We start from the raw sequence: 17,065 nt of genomic DNA on the forward strand, positions 1-17,065 counted from the left end.
AGCCCGAGTGCGTTGCGGCTCAGGCATTTCCTCTGAGGACCAGTCCCCGTCCGCTTTGCGGGTGCCCGCGCCGGTCTGAGAAGCAGCCAGTGAACAAATACCTCTGTTAATTTTCTGTGTGTTAAGTAAAAGCATACATCCTAAACACATGCAAAAAAAAAAAAAAAAAATTGTTCCCACATGTTCAAAGAAGTGTGGAGATTAACAAAACGGAGCTCAAACATCAGTGTTGAGCAGCAGTTGACAACACCGAAGTGAGGAGGGACAAGGACACGGACCGCATCAGTCCCCCAGAGGGGGCCTCGGCCCGGAAACCTCCACAGACACAGGGCCAGAAAGGGGGGCTGGGTTCTTCTACCAGAACGGTTTTGATTTAGAAATAGGACAAGGAGCGCCTGGGTGGCTCAGTCGGTTATGCGTCCGACTCTTGATTTTGGCCCAGGTTGTGATCTCGTGGTCCGTGAGACTGAGCCCCGAGTGAGGCTCTGCACGGACAGCGTGGAGCCTGCTTGGGATTCTCTCTGCCCCTCCCCCACTCGTTCTTTCTCCCTCTCTCTCAAAATAAATAAACTAAAAAAAAAAGAAATAGGACAAAGTCACTGCTTAAATACCTTTATTATTTTTTAAAAATTATTTGGACATTGATAGCTCTGCAAAATACTTCTCCCATCCCAGACCCTCAAACCCTTTCCACATGTCCTCCCTAAAGAAACAAAATACTCATACTTTGTGCCCATTCAAATCTAATTTTTAAAAACATGTAAGATTCAAAATCAAATATTTTTCTTTCCCAGAACTTGTTAGTAATTTTAAACCACAATGCAACATACTTAATGGCATTTCTTTTTAAAAATTAGCTTATCAGACTATTTTATGAGGAAAAAAAAATCAATTCAAGGCCTTAGAATATCAATTCCCTGTTTCTGAAAGCAAAAGACGTTGAAAAGCCCCTTTGCTCCCCTGGAGTTTGTGATTTCCACGTTATCAACAGAACCAGCACACAGATGGGACTTTCTACTTCATGTGAAGGCTTGCTTAGTTACTTTGGGGCTGCAGCTGAAATGCTGTAAAGTTTGAGAGGATGGGTGGGTGGGGAGGGATAATTCCAGCACAGAGGAGAGACGAGGCTGGGGGTACAGAATGGAAGCTTTCTGAGCAGTGGAAAGAACAGCCAAATCCCTAGGATCCTACCCCATGGCAGGTTTGTTTGGGGTGGAGGAAGACGGTAGAAAACCTGCATCCTGCGCTGATTTCTTTTTTTTTCAACGTTTATTTATTTTTGGGACAGAGAGAGACAGAGCATGAACGGGGGAGGGGCAGAGAGAGAGGGAGACACAGAATCGGAAACAGGCTCCAGGCTCTGAGCCAGCAGCCCAGAGCCCGACGCGGGGCTCGAACTCACGGACCGCGAGATCGTGACCTGGCTGAAGTCGGACGCTTAACCGACTGCGCCACCCAGGCGCCCCATGCACTGATTTCTTAATGATGAACGCAAGCGTCAGCCAAAACTATTGCACAGAGTACCAGAGGCACGTAAACCACGGAGGAGGTTCAGGAAAGAATAACCACAGAGGGGGGTGATCCCCAACATTCCTTGGGGAACCGAGAGAAAGAGAAGGAGTTGACGTGGATTCTTTGGGAATTACTAAGAGGAGGTGGGCAGGTAATCCCTTCCCTGTCCTCAATGGGCAGATTTTTACGCAAGCAAACCTTCACCTCGGATGTGCCCGAAAGATCCAGCAAAGGTATCACTTGATTTTCCCCAGTACAACTTCATTACCTAGCTAAGAGAGGGAGGGAGGAAGAAATCCTCCAACAGGACCTGGCCCGTTTGGCTAGCTGAACAATAGCAGCGTTTCCAAACGGCCTTCCCTGCCCGCTGACTGCCCGGCTGACCTCTGAGCCACACATACAGGGCCCCGATGAGCTCACCCCTCGTTGGGTTCTGAGCGGGGCCTAGATCCTTCAAGGAGCTTGCAAAACTCAGGCAAGATTTAGGAGCCTGCCGTGAGAGGGGATCTGGGGTGAAATGGCCGGCCCGTGTGGCCAGGGAAAGCCAGCACGGCCCCACAGTCTCCTTTTACTGTCAAGCGACGCCTGCCAGCTAAACTGAGGCCACGCGAGTGCGGTCTCCTCGGTACTCTGCCATCAGCTGGTGTGACCAGAGCCAGCCGTCCCGATGCCTTCTGGAGTTTCAGAATCAAGAAAACATTTGACTCATCTCTGGGAACGGACGTGAATCATTTTTCCACTGCAGTCGCCGGGGCAACGTTTTGGGGCTCCAAAACCCTGGCCTCCCCAGATGGGTTGGTCTCCCCTCCTTAGGACTACGCATCCTGGGTGTCCCGATGCCCACTGACTAGAATCCCAAGTACTTCTCCTCTAAGGTTTCCCCGACATTCAGTCTCAGTAACATACAGTACATGTGTCGTCAAAAGGAAAGTCACTTGTTAAGAATAAAGCGTTTCCCTACACCGCTCGTCTAGACCGAAGGGCCTTGTGTTTCCTTACACCGCCCGTGGATCTGCAGCTTGCAGCTGGTTGTGCTCCCGTGGGCTGTAGCTTTCTGTCTTGTGTTCTGAGTGAGTCTTGTAAACCGCCAGCAAACGCGATGCCCCCCAAAGCCCGGCCTGTCTCTGCGGTCTACGACTGATGCCAACCTATTAAGCTTTTTAAACATTAAAAAACAAAAACAAAAAACAAAAAAACAACTGCCCCCCCCCGCCACCCAAAACCACACCCCACCCCAACCCCACACCCCCACACACACTTTGGCACGTGAGCCTTGAGTTCTTCGAGCGTGTTCGTGTTCCCGCCCCTCCCCCACCCCAACATTTTAGAGTTGCTGTTTTAGGAGAATGACGGCCCCTTCTGCTTGACGGAAAAGGTCGCCACGAAGCACTGCTGTTCTGAGTAGCAAAAGGAGGAGGTACAAATGCTAAACTGGCCCCAAAAAACAGCTCTCAAGTTTAGCACTAGAATTTATGCAATGCTGCAAAACTTTTGTACCAGGATGACTAGTTTTAAACTGCTGGTTGATTAAATATACATTTACATATAGATATAGGTATAAAAATTACTAAGTCAACATTTGCTGTTTTCAATGTGAAAACGATAAAAATGTAATTCTGAATAATTGTGCATTTGCCATAGGGTCCTTGTTAAAGGGACCATAAAAATAATTTTGTAATAAAAAAACTCTTTTTTTTTTCTTTTTTCTTTTTTTTTTTTTAAGTTTAGTATTGCCCTCAAGTTCAAAAGTTTGGAGCAAACGTGCTGAGAAAGCAGGACTGGAATCCGTTCCTGCCAGGGATCTGGAAGCCTGAAATTTAGTGATCCCCGATGGCAGGCCCAGAGAACCTGGCAGCCACTGACTAGCTTAGCGTGACCGCTGCAGGGCTGGGCAGTGCCAGCGGACCCCGTTAAGCAATCGGCCTCCGCCTCACGTTTCACTGGCGGGTGCTGCTGGTCACCGATTCCCTGCGCAGAGCTCTGGGGGGGGGGGGGGCGGGGGGGGGAGGGGCGGCACACGTGTGCTGGGGCTCTGCCTTCTCTTGAGCTACCGGACTGAGCAACTGGGGGTGGGGGGCGCAGGGCTGGGGCCTGGGCCGAGACCACTGAGCACCAAGGCTGAGGGTGACTGGGGGGCTGACCTTCTGCTCGGCTGGAGGTGGGGACGGAGGAAGGAATGGGCCTTTCAGTGATACAGAAGTTAGCTGTGCAGGAAGGAAAAGTGCATTTAAGGTAGCTTACAACAGATTAAGACCAAACTGCCACAGAGAGGGAGGAAGCACAGAGAACACTCCCTCCACCTGCCGTTGGTTGGCCATGCTCCTTGGATTCTGTGGGTTAACATTCATGCTTTCTGATGCGAGTCTGCTCGTGAAGAAACAGGAACACACGTTCTCCTGGTTCTGGCAGGTACACGATTTTCTTGGCAGAGTTCTTTTTTTGCCAAGTTCAGTTTTATTTGGTTCCTGCTCTGAACCGCTGTCACCGGAACTCGTAGATGGGTGCGCTGTGTTCGGGAACGTGAGTTAGATTGAGTGACTGATACCTGCAATGTGGGAAGAGAGAGAAACGGGAGGCAGTCTGAGCATCCTGAAAACCAAACAAAGGATGCCCAAAACTCCCTCCCTGCCACCGGAGCGCCTGACGGGCCACTTTCTCGGACCGGAACGCAAATTCATCTCAGATCTCGTCAGCTGAACCGACTCTGGTTTTATTTGTTTCTTTGGTTAATTCTCCCGAATGGGGGTAAGAGGAGCTGTTTTTAGGCCTTTCCCTTTTGCTCTGACCATGAAGCAACCGCGGTACGTCTTGCAAAAGGAGAGGCGGAGTACGCTGTGGGAGAGATGCAGACCGAGGCCCCGGGCCTCATCCTCACCTGCCACGCTGCCCGGCCTCCCACGCCAGCACCTCAGCTCCCCCGTGGGTCAGGCTGGAGCACCCTCGGGACTTCGTGGGTAACACAGGCACACCCCACTTCTCATGCAATGCAAACAGGCCATGGAAGAGAGAACTTCCTCGCTAACCGTGAATCTTATTTGACCCTTTGGCTTCATTTTCTGGCCTCCCTAGACACGGCTATTAGACTTTGAGAACATCAGAGCTCTGACATGTATGTTTCTGCCCCGTCGGCAGGCTGCTCCGAGGAGCTAAGCAGATGAAAGGGAAACGGCGGCCGGGACAATCCACACAAGGGGATGATAACCCCCAGGGACGATCAGAGCTGATGGGGTAGACGTCAGCTCTCCTCTTGTTTGTTTCACAGAGGAGTGAGGAGGAGCACAGGAACAAGCAGTTTATTTCTCAACAACAACAGCAAAGAACAAAACAAAACAAAAAATCAAGAAAAGATTATGCATCAGCCATCGGAATATGGGAATCAAAACCACAAGACACCTGCAGATGTCGTACGCGCTAGGAGAGCTGTAATTGTAAAGACATCCTAACAAGCGTTGGGAATGATGTGGAGAAACTGGAGCCCTTGGGCCCTGGTGGGAATGTACCAGGGTGCAGCTGCTCTGGAAAACAGGGAGGTGGTTCCTTAAAAAGTTACAGAATTCCCATATGACCCAGCAATTCCACTCTTAGTATCTGCCCAAAGGAACTGAAAGCCGGGACTCGGATGCTTACACACCCTCACTCACAACAGCATTATTCACAACAGGCAAAAGGTGAAGACGACCCAAGTGCCCAGCAACTGATGAACAGAGAAGGAAAATGTGGTACAGTGGTCCCCCCCTCTTATCTGTGGGGGATACGCTCAGGTACCCCCAGCGGATGCCGAAAACCGTGGATGGTACCGAGCCCCGTACGTATGGTATGGTTTTTCCTGCACATACATACCCGTGACAGAGTACAACTTACAAATTAGGCACCGTAAGGGGTTAGCAACAATAACTAGTCAGCAAATAGAACAACTATAACAATATACTGCAATAAAAGTTATGGGAACGTGGGCTCTCTCTCAAAATACCTTATTGTACCGTGAGGATGTGAGATGATGAAATGGGTGCGGGAGGAGACGAAACACGGAATGACAGAGGCGCTGTGACGGGCTGTTAGGCTACCACTGACCTTCTGACACTGTCAGGAGGACGATCGTCTGCTTCTGGGCTACAGCTGACCGCGGGTAACCGAAACCCCGGAAAGCAAAACCGCAGATAAGGAGGGGCTACTGTGAATCCAGACCATGGAAAGTTATTCGGCAATAAAAATGGGGAGTGCTGACACCTGCTGTAACAAGGCTGAAGCTTCAAAGGCCAGACACAAAGGCCACATAGTGTATGGTCCCATCTATATAAAATATCCAGAACGGGCAGATCTACACAGCGAGAAAGTAGATTAGTGGCTGCCTAGGGCCGGGAGGGGATGGGGAGTCGGGTTGATGGTCAAGGGGTACGAGGGTTTCTCCCTGTGGTGATGAGAATGTTTTAAAATTGACTGCAGTCATGGCTGCACAGACCACTGACCTGTACAGCTTCAATGAGCAAACCAAATAGTGTGTGAATTATCTCAATAAAGCTGTCATTTAAAACAGGATATAACATGTTTTGAAAACTCATTTGAAAACTGAACAACTACTGAAACCCTGAGAGTTGTGGCTCTCAGAGGCGCTGAGACTGCACTGAGCCACGGCCACGTATTTGCAGGTATCACTGTGCTGCCACTGAACAAGGAATTTGAGTCAAGCTGGGGTGGCATCACTTACAAGTCACCAAAGTGTGAAAAATTTGGAAGGGAATGAGGGGGTCTCTACATTCAGAGAGGAAATCAGGTATTTTACGATATGGTTCCTTCTTCAGGTACAGCCAGGTGCTTTGAGAAGCAGCGAGGAGGCAGGAGATTCCCCCCAAGAGGTGACAGAAGCTAGCACCCGAGGTAGCATTCAGTCCTTCACCTCAGGTGAGACACAGGGCAGGACCGCCAGCTCCACGGGGGGACCCTAGGTCACCAGACCGAGATCAAGTGCAATGTGGGGCCAGCATCTGAAGAATGTGACCACAAAATCGAAAAGGCTGCTGACAGCAAAATTCACCCCAGCAAAATTCATAGTTGGAGTTTACATTTTAGTTACTGATTAAATTTGGGAGGAAATACAAGAGCAGCAAGATTGGGAGAAACATTGCTGATAATACAGAACTGCTTGAAAGCTGTCAGCAATGAGTTCCTTTATCTACACTTCACTTTCATCTTGTTTACTCTGCTCCGTGTAGAGGGACAGGAGCCCCTATACCAGCAACTGAGATCGCTTGGAGAGGCCCTCTGCATGCAGACAGAGCATGAAAGCTATGCAGAGACAGGGGAGAGGTCTTCTTTTGGTTTGGCAAGCCAAGGAAGAGCCAGGGGGACAGCAGCAAGCCGCCCCCTGCACCTCCGGGGTTCCTTACCATTCTGAACTCCTATGGTAATAGTAGCCCTCTATGGAGGCTGCCGACTTCTGGAAGCAGATGTAATAGAACCCAGCAAAGGAAGCACCGCTGATGTCTTTGATCGTGTGGTCTGGGACCAGGAACTGTTCCTGCACAGAGACGGAGGAGGTTAGTAACAGACGGTGTGGCCCGGCCACCTCTGGCGTTCCTCGTTAGCCTCCAGGTGCTTCTAAGGTTCCACTGTCACACGGCCTTGCCCAGACTTGCTGGACAATGGCCAACATGTGCGTTTCAACCCAACCTGCCAATAGCATCCGTGTGTTGCTCGAGTATTCTACATGCTAACACAGGAGCCTGTGTCTTGAGCTCACTGAGGTCAGCAGTGAAGAGAAGGTCCTATGGTCTACATATCTCGTAAGTGAATCGATACCTACCTACCTTTCAGAGCCCACAGACAGAACCACCCAGGGAGAGAAATTCTCTGCTCCACCCCAGGAACTGGTGCTAGGTTCCTGATCACCTCTAGAACAGCAAGTCACTTCACTCTGAGGGCAGATCACACCCCATAACACCCCCTGAAAAAGCTCTACGCCTCGGCGACAGCCATCAGAACAGCACCTTGGGAAGAGGCAAGCTTGTTATCTCTGGCTAGAGCCAAGCTGAAAGGACCTACTGTCCCAGTAAGATGAAGTCGGTGGCCCCAAGGCTCCAGGAGGTCTCCTGAAGGCCCACAGTGAGTCACCCTGAGAAGTTCTTTTTTTAAGTTTATTTTGAAAGAGAGAGTGGGGGAGGGGAAGAGAGCGAGGGAGAGAGAGAATCCCAATCAGGCTCTGCACTGGCCGTGCACAGCCCGATGTGGGGCATGAACTCACAAACCTCGAGATCATGACCTGAGCCAAAATCAAGCCACCCAGGTGCTCAACTCTTTTTTTTTTCCAAAACACTCTCATCTTTTCCTTTCCTAAACCTCTGAATGGTAGTTTTTAAAATTAATTTTAAAATAAGAACTTTGGAGGATACCTCTTCCAACATGTTATTTCACCGGCACACTTCCCACTAGATGGCAAGCTTACAGGGCAGGACCCCGCTCTGACTCTCCACGCCTGGCAAGCGTCCACTCAGAAAGTGATGATCCCCCCCCACCCCCCAAAAAAATTAGCTATACAAGCTAAAGATTGGGAATCACTGGGGCGCCCGGGTGGCTCAGTCGGTTAAGCGACCGACTTTGGCTGAGGTCATGATCTCATGGTCCATGAGTTCGAGCCCTATGTCGGGCTCTGTGTTGACAGCTCAGAGACTGGAGCCTGCTTCGGATTCTGCGTTTCACTCTCTCTCTGCCCCTTCCCCGCTCGCTCGCGTGCTCTCTCTCTCTCTCTCTCTCTCTCAAAAATAAATACTAAAAAAAAAAAAAAAAAAAAAAAAAAGATTGGGAATCACTACTCTAAATGATTGGCTTTTCGGAAAGCTGGCGAGATTTCAAGACAAAACGGCTTTTCCCCGCAGATTGGGGACCAGGGGTTGGAAGTGGGTGTCCGTTCACACAGTGATTTCACAAACTGGCTTCATGATTGTGCTATCCTGGAGCTGGAACACAGTAAATACCATGCTATCAAAACAGGGAACACAAAAGCCTTGTCAGCCCCAAAGCCAATCTATCGAGTCCAGCCAGATGCAGTTCTCTGAGGGCTGGTGAGTGGAAAACCCAAATTCCATTCCTGGTCCCTCATTTCCTGAGCTGGAGGGAACCAGACAAGCTGAGACAGCACCGAGCCTTCAGCAAGGACGTGGTGAGGGAGCGGTCCCTTAAGGGGGTGTCGCAGCCTGTGGCACCGGAGGTGATGGGTGACTGACTTTGGTTCTCCCCTGAATCCACAGGACACTTGGGAGGACTCCACCTGGACGGTCAAAGGTACCGAGGGGGACCACCCCCTAGCCACGAATTCGTCAGCTGACCACCAAACAGTTTAACCAAAGAGAAACCATCTGGGAGGGCAGCAGTCTGCCAGAGTGGCCTGGAGCTGTGCCCGCTTTCCGTGAGCGTTAAAGGCACCGCATGAGGACAGGGCAGACGGGGCGGTGGGTCCAATGCAGGCACTGGCACAGCCGGAAGACCGCCTGGGGTGGGGCCTTACCTTCCACCTCATGAAGACATAATCTCCATTCTTCAGCTCTTCGTAATCAAAGTCATCTGAATTAAATGATTTTGCATACTGATAAAAAGCCAGGAACTTGCCCTGAAAGCAAAAGACACAGCATGAGAACTGATCTACGGAGGGAGAGGCTGCTGTCAGAACGACCCTTCTGTGTCCGGCGGCGACTGCCTTTGCAAACGCGTGCCAGTTGCTGGAGGTGGCCTGACCAGAGCACCAAAGGCCGAGGCCTGGAAGGGGAGCCCAAGGTCCCCACCAGTGACCTCAGAGCTGGACTCCAGCTGAGGCATCATGGGGCTACGCGTGCCTAGTTCATGTTGTCTGAGGAAAGGCCCCGGGTTGGGAATGGATGCTATTCTGGGGGCCCGTTCTCAGGACACTTTTGCACAAAGCCAGGAATGACTAGTGACATCTCTGTAAGGGAGTCAACAGTAGCAACAAGAGTCATGCAGAACAACTGAGAGCCAGCATGTCTCACCGAACGGGGAGAGAGGGCTTACTACAGTGGGGTCCTCTGACAGAGTAGAGTGGCTTGGGGCCAGCTAGTGAAGAAGAAACAGGAAGTGGGTAATATACGATTAATTTCTTTTAAAAAAGGAGACCAGATGGACTTCAAGATGTATGTATACAAAGCGGTTATCATCAAGGCAGTATGGGACTGGCACAAACACAGACACTCAGATCAAAGGAACAGAATAGAGAACCCAGAAATGGACCCACAAACGTATGGCCAACTCATCTTTGACAAAGCAGGAAAGAATATCCAATGGAACAAAGACAGTTTCTTCAGCAAGTGTTGCTGGGAAAACTGGAAAGCGACATGCAGGAGAATGAACCTGGACCACCATACACAAAAATAAACTCAAAATGGATGAAAGACCTAAACGTAAGACAGGAAGCCATCAAAATCCTCAAGGAGAAAGCAGGCAAAAACCTCTCTGATCTTGGCCGCAGCAACTTCTTTTTTTTTTTTTTTTTTTATATATGAAATTTATTGACAAATTGCTTTCCATACCACACCCAGTGCTCATCCCAAAAGGTGCCCTCCTCAATACCCATCACCCACCCTCTCCTCCCTCCCACCCCCCATCAACCCTCAGTTTGTTCTCAGTTTTTAACAGTCTCTTATGCTTTGGCTCTCTCCCACTCCGCCGCAGCAACTTCTTACTCAACACGTCTCCGGAGGCAAGGGAAACAAAAGCAAAAATGAACTATTGGGACCTCATCAAAATAAAAAGCACAGCGAAGGAAACAATCGGCAAAACTAAAAGGCAACCGACGGAATGGGAGAAGATATTCGCAAATGACATATCGGATAAAGGGTTAACTCAACACTCAAAAAACAAATAACCCAGCAAAGAAATGGGCAAAAGACATGAACAGACACTTCTCCAAAGATATCCAGATGGCCAACCGACACATGAAAAAATGCTCAAAATCACTCGTCATCAGGAAAATACAAATGAAAACCACAATGAGATACCACCTCACACCTATAAGAATGGCTAACATTAACAACTCAGGCAACAACAGATGTTGGCGAGGATGCAGAGAAAGAGGATCTCTTTTGCACTGCTGGTGGGAATGCAAACTGGTGCAGCCACACTGGAAAACAGTACGGAGGTTCCTCAAAAATTTAAAAACAGAACTACTCTATGACCCAGCAATTGCACTACTAGGCATTTATCCAAGGGATACAGGTATGCTGTTTCGAAGGGACACATGCACCCCAATGTTTACAGCAGCCCTATCAACGATAGCCAAAGTATGGAAAGAGCCCAAATGTCTGTTGATGGATAAATGGATAAAGAAGATGTGGTATGTATATACAATGGAGTATTACTGGGCAATCAGAAAGAATGAAATCTTGCCATTTGCAACTACATGGAGGGAACTAGAGAGTATTACGCTAAGCAAAATTAGAGAAAGACAAATATATGACTTCACTCATATGAGGGCTATAAGATACAAAACAGACGAACGTAAGGAAAGGGAAGCAAAAATAATATGAAAACAGGGAGGGGGACAAAACAGAAGAGACTTTTTAAAAAAAATTTTTTTTTAACGTTTTATTTATTTTTGAGACAGGGAGAGACAGAGCATGAACAGGGGAGGGTCAGAGAGAGGGAGACACAGAATCTGAAACAGGCTCCAGGCTCTGCGCTGTCAGCACAGAGCCCGACGCGGGGCTCGAACTCACGGAACGCGAGATCATGACCTGAGCCGAAGTCGGCAGCTCAACCGACTGAGCCACCCAGGTGCCCCCAGAAGAGACTCTTAAATATGGAGAACAAGGGGCGCCTGGGTGGTGCAGTCGGTTAAGTGTCCGACTTCAGCCAGGTCACGATCTCGCAGTCCGTGAGTTCGAGCCCCGCGTCAGGCTCTGGGCTGATGGCTCAGAGCCTGGAGCCTGTTTCCGATTCTGTGTCTCCCTCTCTCTCTGCCCCTCCCCCGTTCATGCTCTGTCTCTCTCTGTCCCAAAAAAAATAAACGTTGAAAAAAAAAAAATATGGAGAACAAGCAGCGGGTTACTGGAGCGGTTGTGGGAGGGGGGATGGGCTCAATGGGTAAGGGGCACTAAGGCATCTACTCCTGAAATCATTGTTGCACTATATGCTAACTTGGATGTAAATTTAAAAAAGAAATTAAATATATTAAAAAAAAAGGGACACCAGAAATAGATTACAAAATTGTGTCTCAGGATCCTATTTTTATTTAAAAAAAAAAAGAGGGGGGCGCCTGGGTGGCGCAGTCGGTTAAGCGTCTGACTTCAGCCAGGTCACGATCTCACGGTCCGTGAGTTCGAGCCCCGCGTCAGGCTCTGGGTTGATGGCTCGGAGCCTGGAGCCTGTTTCCGATTCTGTGTCTCCCTCTCTCTCTGCCCCTCCCCCGTTCATGCTCTGTCTCTCTCTGTCCCCTCCAAAAAAAAAAAAAAAAAAAAACGTTGAAAAAAAAAACAATTAAAAAAAAATAAAAAAAAAAGAGGTCAATACTTGTTTAGCTTTGGTATTATTATTATAGATGATTTTTTTCCTTTTGTTTTTCTACTTATTCAAATGCTTAAAAACAAGCATGTAAGAATTTTATAAGAATTACACCTTAAATAAAATTTAAGATACAGAATTATTAACCCATAGAATTTGTCACACATGTTCTTCTATCCTCAGTAGATTAAGTTTATGGAATCTGGACTTTATGGTACCACCATGATACCAACTTTATGATCACTCAGGAAAACCTGAGCATGAAATAATACAGTGCCTCTGAATCTAGTTTACGGGGAGTCCAGTTTTATTTATTTATTTTTTTATGTTTATTTAGAAAAAGAGAGAGAGCCAGAGCATGAGAGGAGAAGGGGAGAGAGGGAGGGAGACATAGAATCTGAAGCAGGCTCCAGGCTCTAAGCTGTCAGCACAGAGCCCAATGGTAGGGCTTGTACTCATGAACCACAAGATCATGACCTGAGCTGAAGTCAGACGCTTAACTGACTGAGCCACCCGGGTGCCCTGGAAGTCCTGGTTTTATTGCACTTCACTTTATTGCTGTTTGCAAATGTTGTATTTTTTTACAAACTGCCAGGGTTCCTGGCAACCCTGATCGAGCAAGGCTATTGGTGCCATTTTCCCAACAGCATTTGTGTCTCTGTGTCACATTTTGGTGATTCTTGCAATATTTGAAGCTTTTTCATTACTATTTTATTTGTTATGGTGATCTGTGATCAGTGATTTTTTTTTTAATGTTTATTTTTGAGAGTGCAAGCAGAGGAGGGGTGAGAGAGAAGGGGGACAGAGGATCCAAAGCAGGCTCTGTGCTGACAGCAGTGAGCCCGACATGGGGCTCAAACTCATGAACTGTGAGATCATGACCTGAACTGAAGTCAGCTGTTCAACCAACTGAGCCAACCAGGCACTCCTATGATCAGAGATCTTTTTTTTTTTTTTTTTAACGTTTATTTTTGAGACAGAGAGAGACAGAGCATGAACGGGGGAGGGTCAGAGAAAGAGGGAGACACAGAATCTGAAACAGGCTCCAGGCTCTGAACTGTCAGCACAGAGCCCGACGCGGGGCTCAAACTCACGGACTGCGAGATCATGACCTGGGCCGAAGTCGGAGGCTTAACAGACTGAGCCACCCAGGCGCCCCACAGAGATCTTTGATATTACTATTGCAATTGTTTGGGGGCCCATATAAGGCAGCAAACTTAACTGATAAATGCTGTGTGTGTTCTGACTGCTCCACTCACTGGCTGTTCCCCCATCCGTCTCCCTCTCCTCAGGCCTCCCTCTTCCCTGAGACGTAACAATACTGAAATGAGGCCGATTAAAAAGCCTGCGATGGCCTCGAAGTGTTCCAGGGAAAGGAAGAGTTGCACGTGTCTCACTTGAAATCAAAAGCTAGAAACAATTAAGCTTAGTTGAGGAAGGCATGTCAAAATCCAAGAGAGGCTGAAAGCTTGGCCCCTTGCACCAAACGGCCGTGTTGTAAATGCAAAGTTCTTGAAGGAAAGGAAAAGTTCACTCCAGTGAACATATGGATGATAAGAAAGCGAAACAGCCTCATTACTTGTTTGTTTATTTTTAAATGTTTGTTTATTTATTTATTTTGAGAGGAGAGAGAGAGAGTGCACAAACAGGGGAAGGGCAGAGAGAGGGCGAGAGAATCCCAAGCAGGCTCCATGCAGAGCCCATTGCAGGGCTCGATCTCATGAACCATGAGATCATGACCTGAGCTGAAGTCAGGAGTCAGGAGCTTAACCAACAGAGCCACCCAGGCGCCTCCTCAAAACTGCCTTATTACTAATGTGCAGAAAGCGTTAATGGTCTGGATAGAAGGTCAAACCAGTCCCAATGTTCCCTGAAGTCAAAGCCTAATCCAGAGCAAGGCTGATTCTTTTCAATTCTGTAAAGGTTGAGAGAGGTGAGGAAGTGCAGAAGGAAAGTCTGAAGCTAGCAGGGGTTGGTTTGGGAGGTTTAAGGAAAGAAATCATCTCCGTAACATAAATGTGAGAGGTGAAATGTCAAGTGTTGATGCAGAAGCTGTGGCAGGTTATCCAGAAGATCGAGCTAAGATAACTCATGATGATGGCCACACTCAATGAAACAGCCTTCTATTGGGTGAAGACACTATCGAGGGTTTTCATGGCCAGAGAGAAGTCAATGCCTGGCTTCGAAGCTTCACAGGACAGGCTGACTCTCTTGCTAGGGGCTAATTCGGTGGGTGACCTGAAGTTGAAACCAATGTTCACTTACCATTCTGAAAATCCTCGGGCCCTTAAAATTTTATGCAAAATCTACTCTGCCTGTGCTCTATTAATAGAAAAAAGCCTGGATGACAGCACATCTGTTTACAACATGGTTTACTGAATATTTAAAGCCCACCGTTAAGACCTACTGCTCAGAAAAAAAGATTCCTGCTTACTGACAATGCACCTGGTCACCCAAGCGCTCTGGTGGAGACGTACGGTGAGATTAATGTTGTTTTCATGCCTGCCAACACAACACCCGTTCTGCAGTCCATGGGTCAAGGGGTAGTTTTAACTTTCAAGTGTTCTTATTTAAGAAGTATAGTTCATAAGACTATAGCTGCCATAGATAGTGATCTCTCTGATGGATGTGGGCAAAGTAGACTGAAAACCTTCTGGAAAGGGTTCACCATTCTAGGTGCCATCAAGAACATTTGTGATTTAAAAAAAAAAAAAAAAAAGAACATTTGTGATTCATGGGAAGAGGTCAAACAATCAATATCAATGGGAGTTTGGAAGAAGTTGATTCCAACTCTATAGATGACTTTGAGGGATTCAAGACTCCAGTGGAGGCAGACGGGGTAGAGATGGCCAGACAGCCAGGGTCAGAAGTGGAGCCTGAACGCGTGACCGATGGCTGCAATCTCGGGATGAAACGTGAACGAATGAGGAGTTGCTTCTGATGGGTGAGCAAAGGAAGTGGTTTCCTGAGATAAGATCTACTCCTGGTGAAGATGCCATGAAGATTGTTGAAACGACAACAAAGGATTTAGAATATTACATGAATTCAGTTGATAAAGCCGCAGCAGGGTTTGCGAGGACTGACTCCAATTTTGAAAGAAGTTCTACTGAGGGTCAGATGCCATCAAACAGCATCCCGCACCACAGAGAGATTGTTTGTGAAAGGAAGAGTCGGCCAATCGATGAGGCACACTTCACTGTTCTCTTATTTTAAGAAATTGCTACAGCCATCCGACCTTTGGCAACCATCACCCTCATGAGTCAGCAGCCATCAACATCAGGTGAGACCCTCTACCAGTGGGGCGCCTGGGTGGCTCAGTTGGTTAGGCATCCGACTCTTGACTTCAGTTCAGGTCACGACCTCACCATTCGTAGGATTGAGCCCTACGTCAGGTTTGGCTCTAGCAGCGTGGAGCCTGCTTGGGATGCTTCTTGCTTCTCTCTCTGCCCCTTCCCTCCTCCACACTCTCTCTCAAAATAAATAAATGAAAAAAAAAAAAAAAAGACCCTCTACCAGCAAGATTGGGACTTGCTGAAAGCTCAGAGGATGGTTAGCATTTTTTAGTAATAAAATACTTTATTTATTTATTTTTTAATTAAAAAAATTTTTTTTTAATGTTTTATTTATTTTTGAGACAGAGAAAGACAGAGCATGAGCAGGGGAGGCAGAGAAAGAGAGGGAGACACAGAATCTGAAGCAGGCTCCAGGCTCCAAGCTGTCAGCACAGAGCCTGACACGGGGCTCAAACTCAAGAACTGTGAGATCATGACTTGAGCTGAAGTCGGACGCTCAACCCACTGAGCCACCCAGGCGCCCCAGTAATAAAGTACTTTAAAATTAAGGTATGTACATTGTTTTAGACACAATGCTATTGCATACTTAACAGAGTACAGTGTAGCATAAATGTAAGTTTTACGTGCACTGGGAAACCAACAAAATTCACTTGACTTGCTTTATGGCAATGTTTGCTTTGTTGCAGTGTTCCGGAATGGACCCTGCAATATCTCTGAGGCAGGCCTGCATCAGGTGCTGCAAATCCCTGACAGACAGAGGTGCAGTACAGAGCTCCAGGAGCCCCACATGGGCATCGGGGACTCCTGCATGGGCTGGGAGAGTTACGGGAGACTCTGAGTCCTGCACAGGTCACCAGACTGCTGGGTGAAGAAGAGCCCTTAGGCCCAGCTCCTGGTCCTCCCCCATCTAGCATGCCGAGAAGGACCCAGGGAGGCCTTCTTAGACGCTCTTTCACTCAAAATATTTCAATTTAGCCTAACAGAGGTAGGAACAGATATTTCCCAGTATTCTAATGGAAGTCTGGAAAATTAAGAGTTGCTTTCTATGTATTTAATTCATAGCCAACCTAACTTAAAACTGACTTTTCATAGAGTCTCAAAAGACCTTGCTTTTTTGCAGAACCAATTTGAGCTGGAAAACAAAGCAGGATGGGAGACAGGCTGTCATTCGGTACAAGAAAGATCAGGAAGATTGTTCTCACGGGGACTGTCTGGGAGAGGAAGGAGCCACCTCGTGAGGTGTCGAGCTGTGCAGGAAGAGCTGGCCTTGGGCAGGGTGGGGTCAGACGGCACCGAGGAGCCCTCCACCACTTTCTGATGCCCGCACGACCGTGTGCCACTCAGGCTCCCCAACTGAGTATTTTTTTTTCAAGTTTATTTAAGAGAAAAAGAGAGAGCGAGCGAGCAGGGGAGGGGCAGGGAGAGAGGGAGAGGGAGAGGGAGAGAGAATCCCAAGCGGGCTCCGAGCTGCCAGCGCAGAGCCCAACGCGGGGCTCCAACTCATGAACCGTGAGGTCATGACCAGAGCCGAAACCCAGAGTTGGACACTTCACTGACTGAGCCACTGAGTGATCCCCCGACTGAGAATCCCCAGAGACTTGGCTCTTGTTCATTCTCTAGTATTACAGTATTCTCTAGTATCCTCTAGAGTATTACGCAGTATTCTACAGTATTCTCTAGTATCACGCAAATGACTGACTTTCAGTTCTATTTGCTACAATAGTCAAAACATGTAGCTCACCAAAAAATGGTTTTAAAAG

At 48.0% G+C, this 17,065-nt stretch overlaps 1 protein-coding gene across 1 annotated transcript in view; it reads right to left on the reverse strand.

The window, feature by feature from the left end:
• Nucleotides 1-596: 596 nt before the first annotated feature.
• Nucleotides 597-17,065, reverse strand: part of GID4 (GID complex subunit 4 homolog) — a 28,564-nt gene continuing 12,095 nt past the window's right edge. The window contains exons 4-6 of the mRNA XM_023244619.2: nt 9,011-9,112; nt 6,897-7,027; nt 597-4,057 (exon numbers count right to left, since the gene is read on the reverse strand). Coding sequence (XP_023100387.1) covers nt 3,994-4,057; nt 6,897-7,027; nt 9,011-9,112 — 297 coding nt within the window. The 3' untranslated portion in view covers nt 597-3,993. The remainder of the gene's footprint in view (nt 4,058-6,896; nt 7,028-9,010; nt 9,113-17,065) is intronic.

The sequence above is a fragment of the Felis catus genome, chromosome E1, assembly GCF_018350175.1.
Source record: "Felis catus isolate Fca126 chromosome E1, F.catus_Fca126_mat1.0, whole genome shotgun sequence".
NCBI lineage: Eukaryota > Metazoa > Chordata > Mammalia > Carnivora > Felidae > Felis > Felis catus.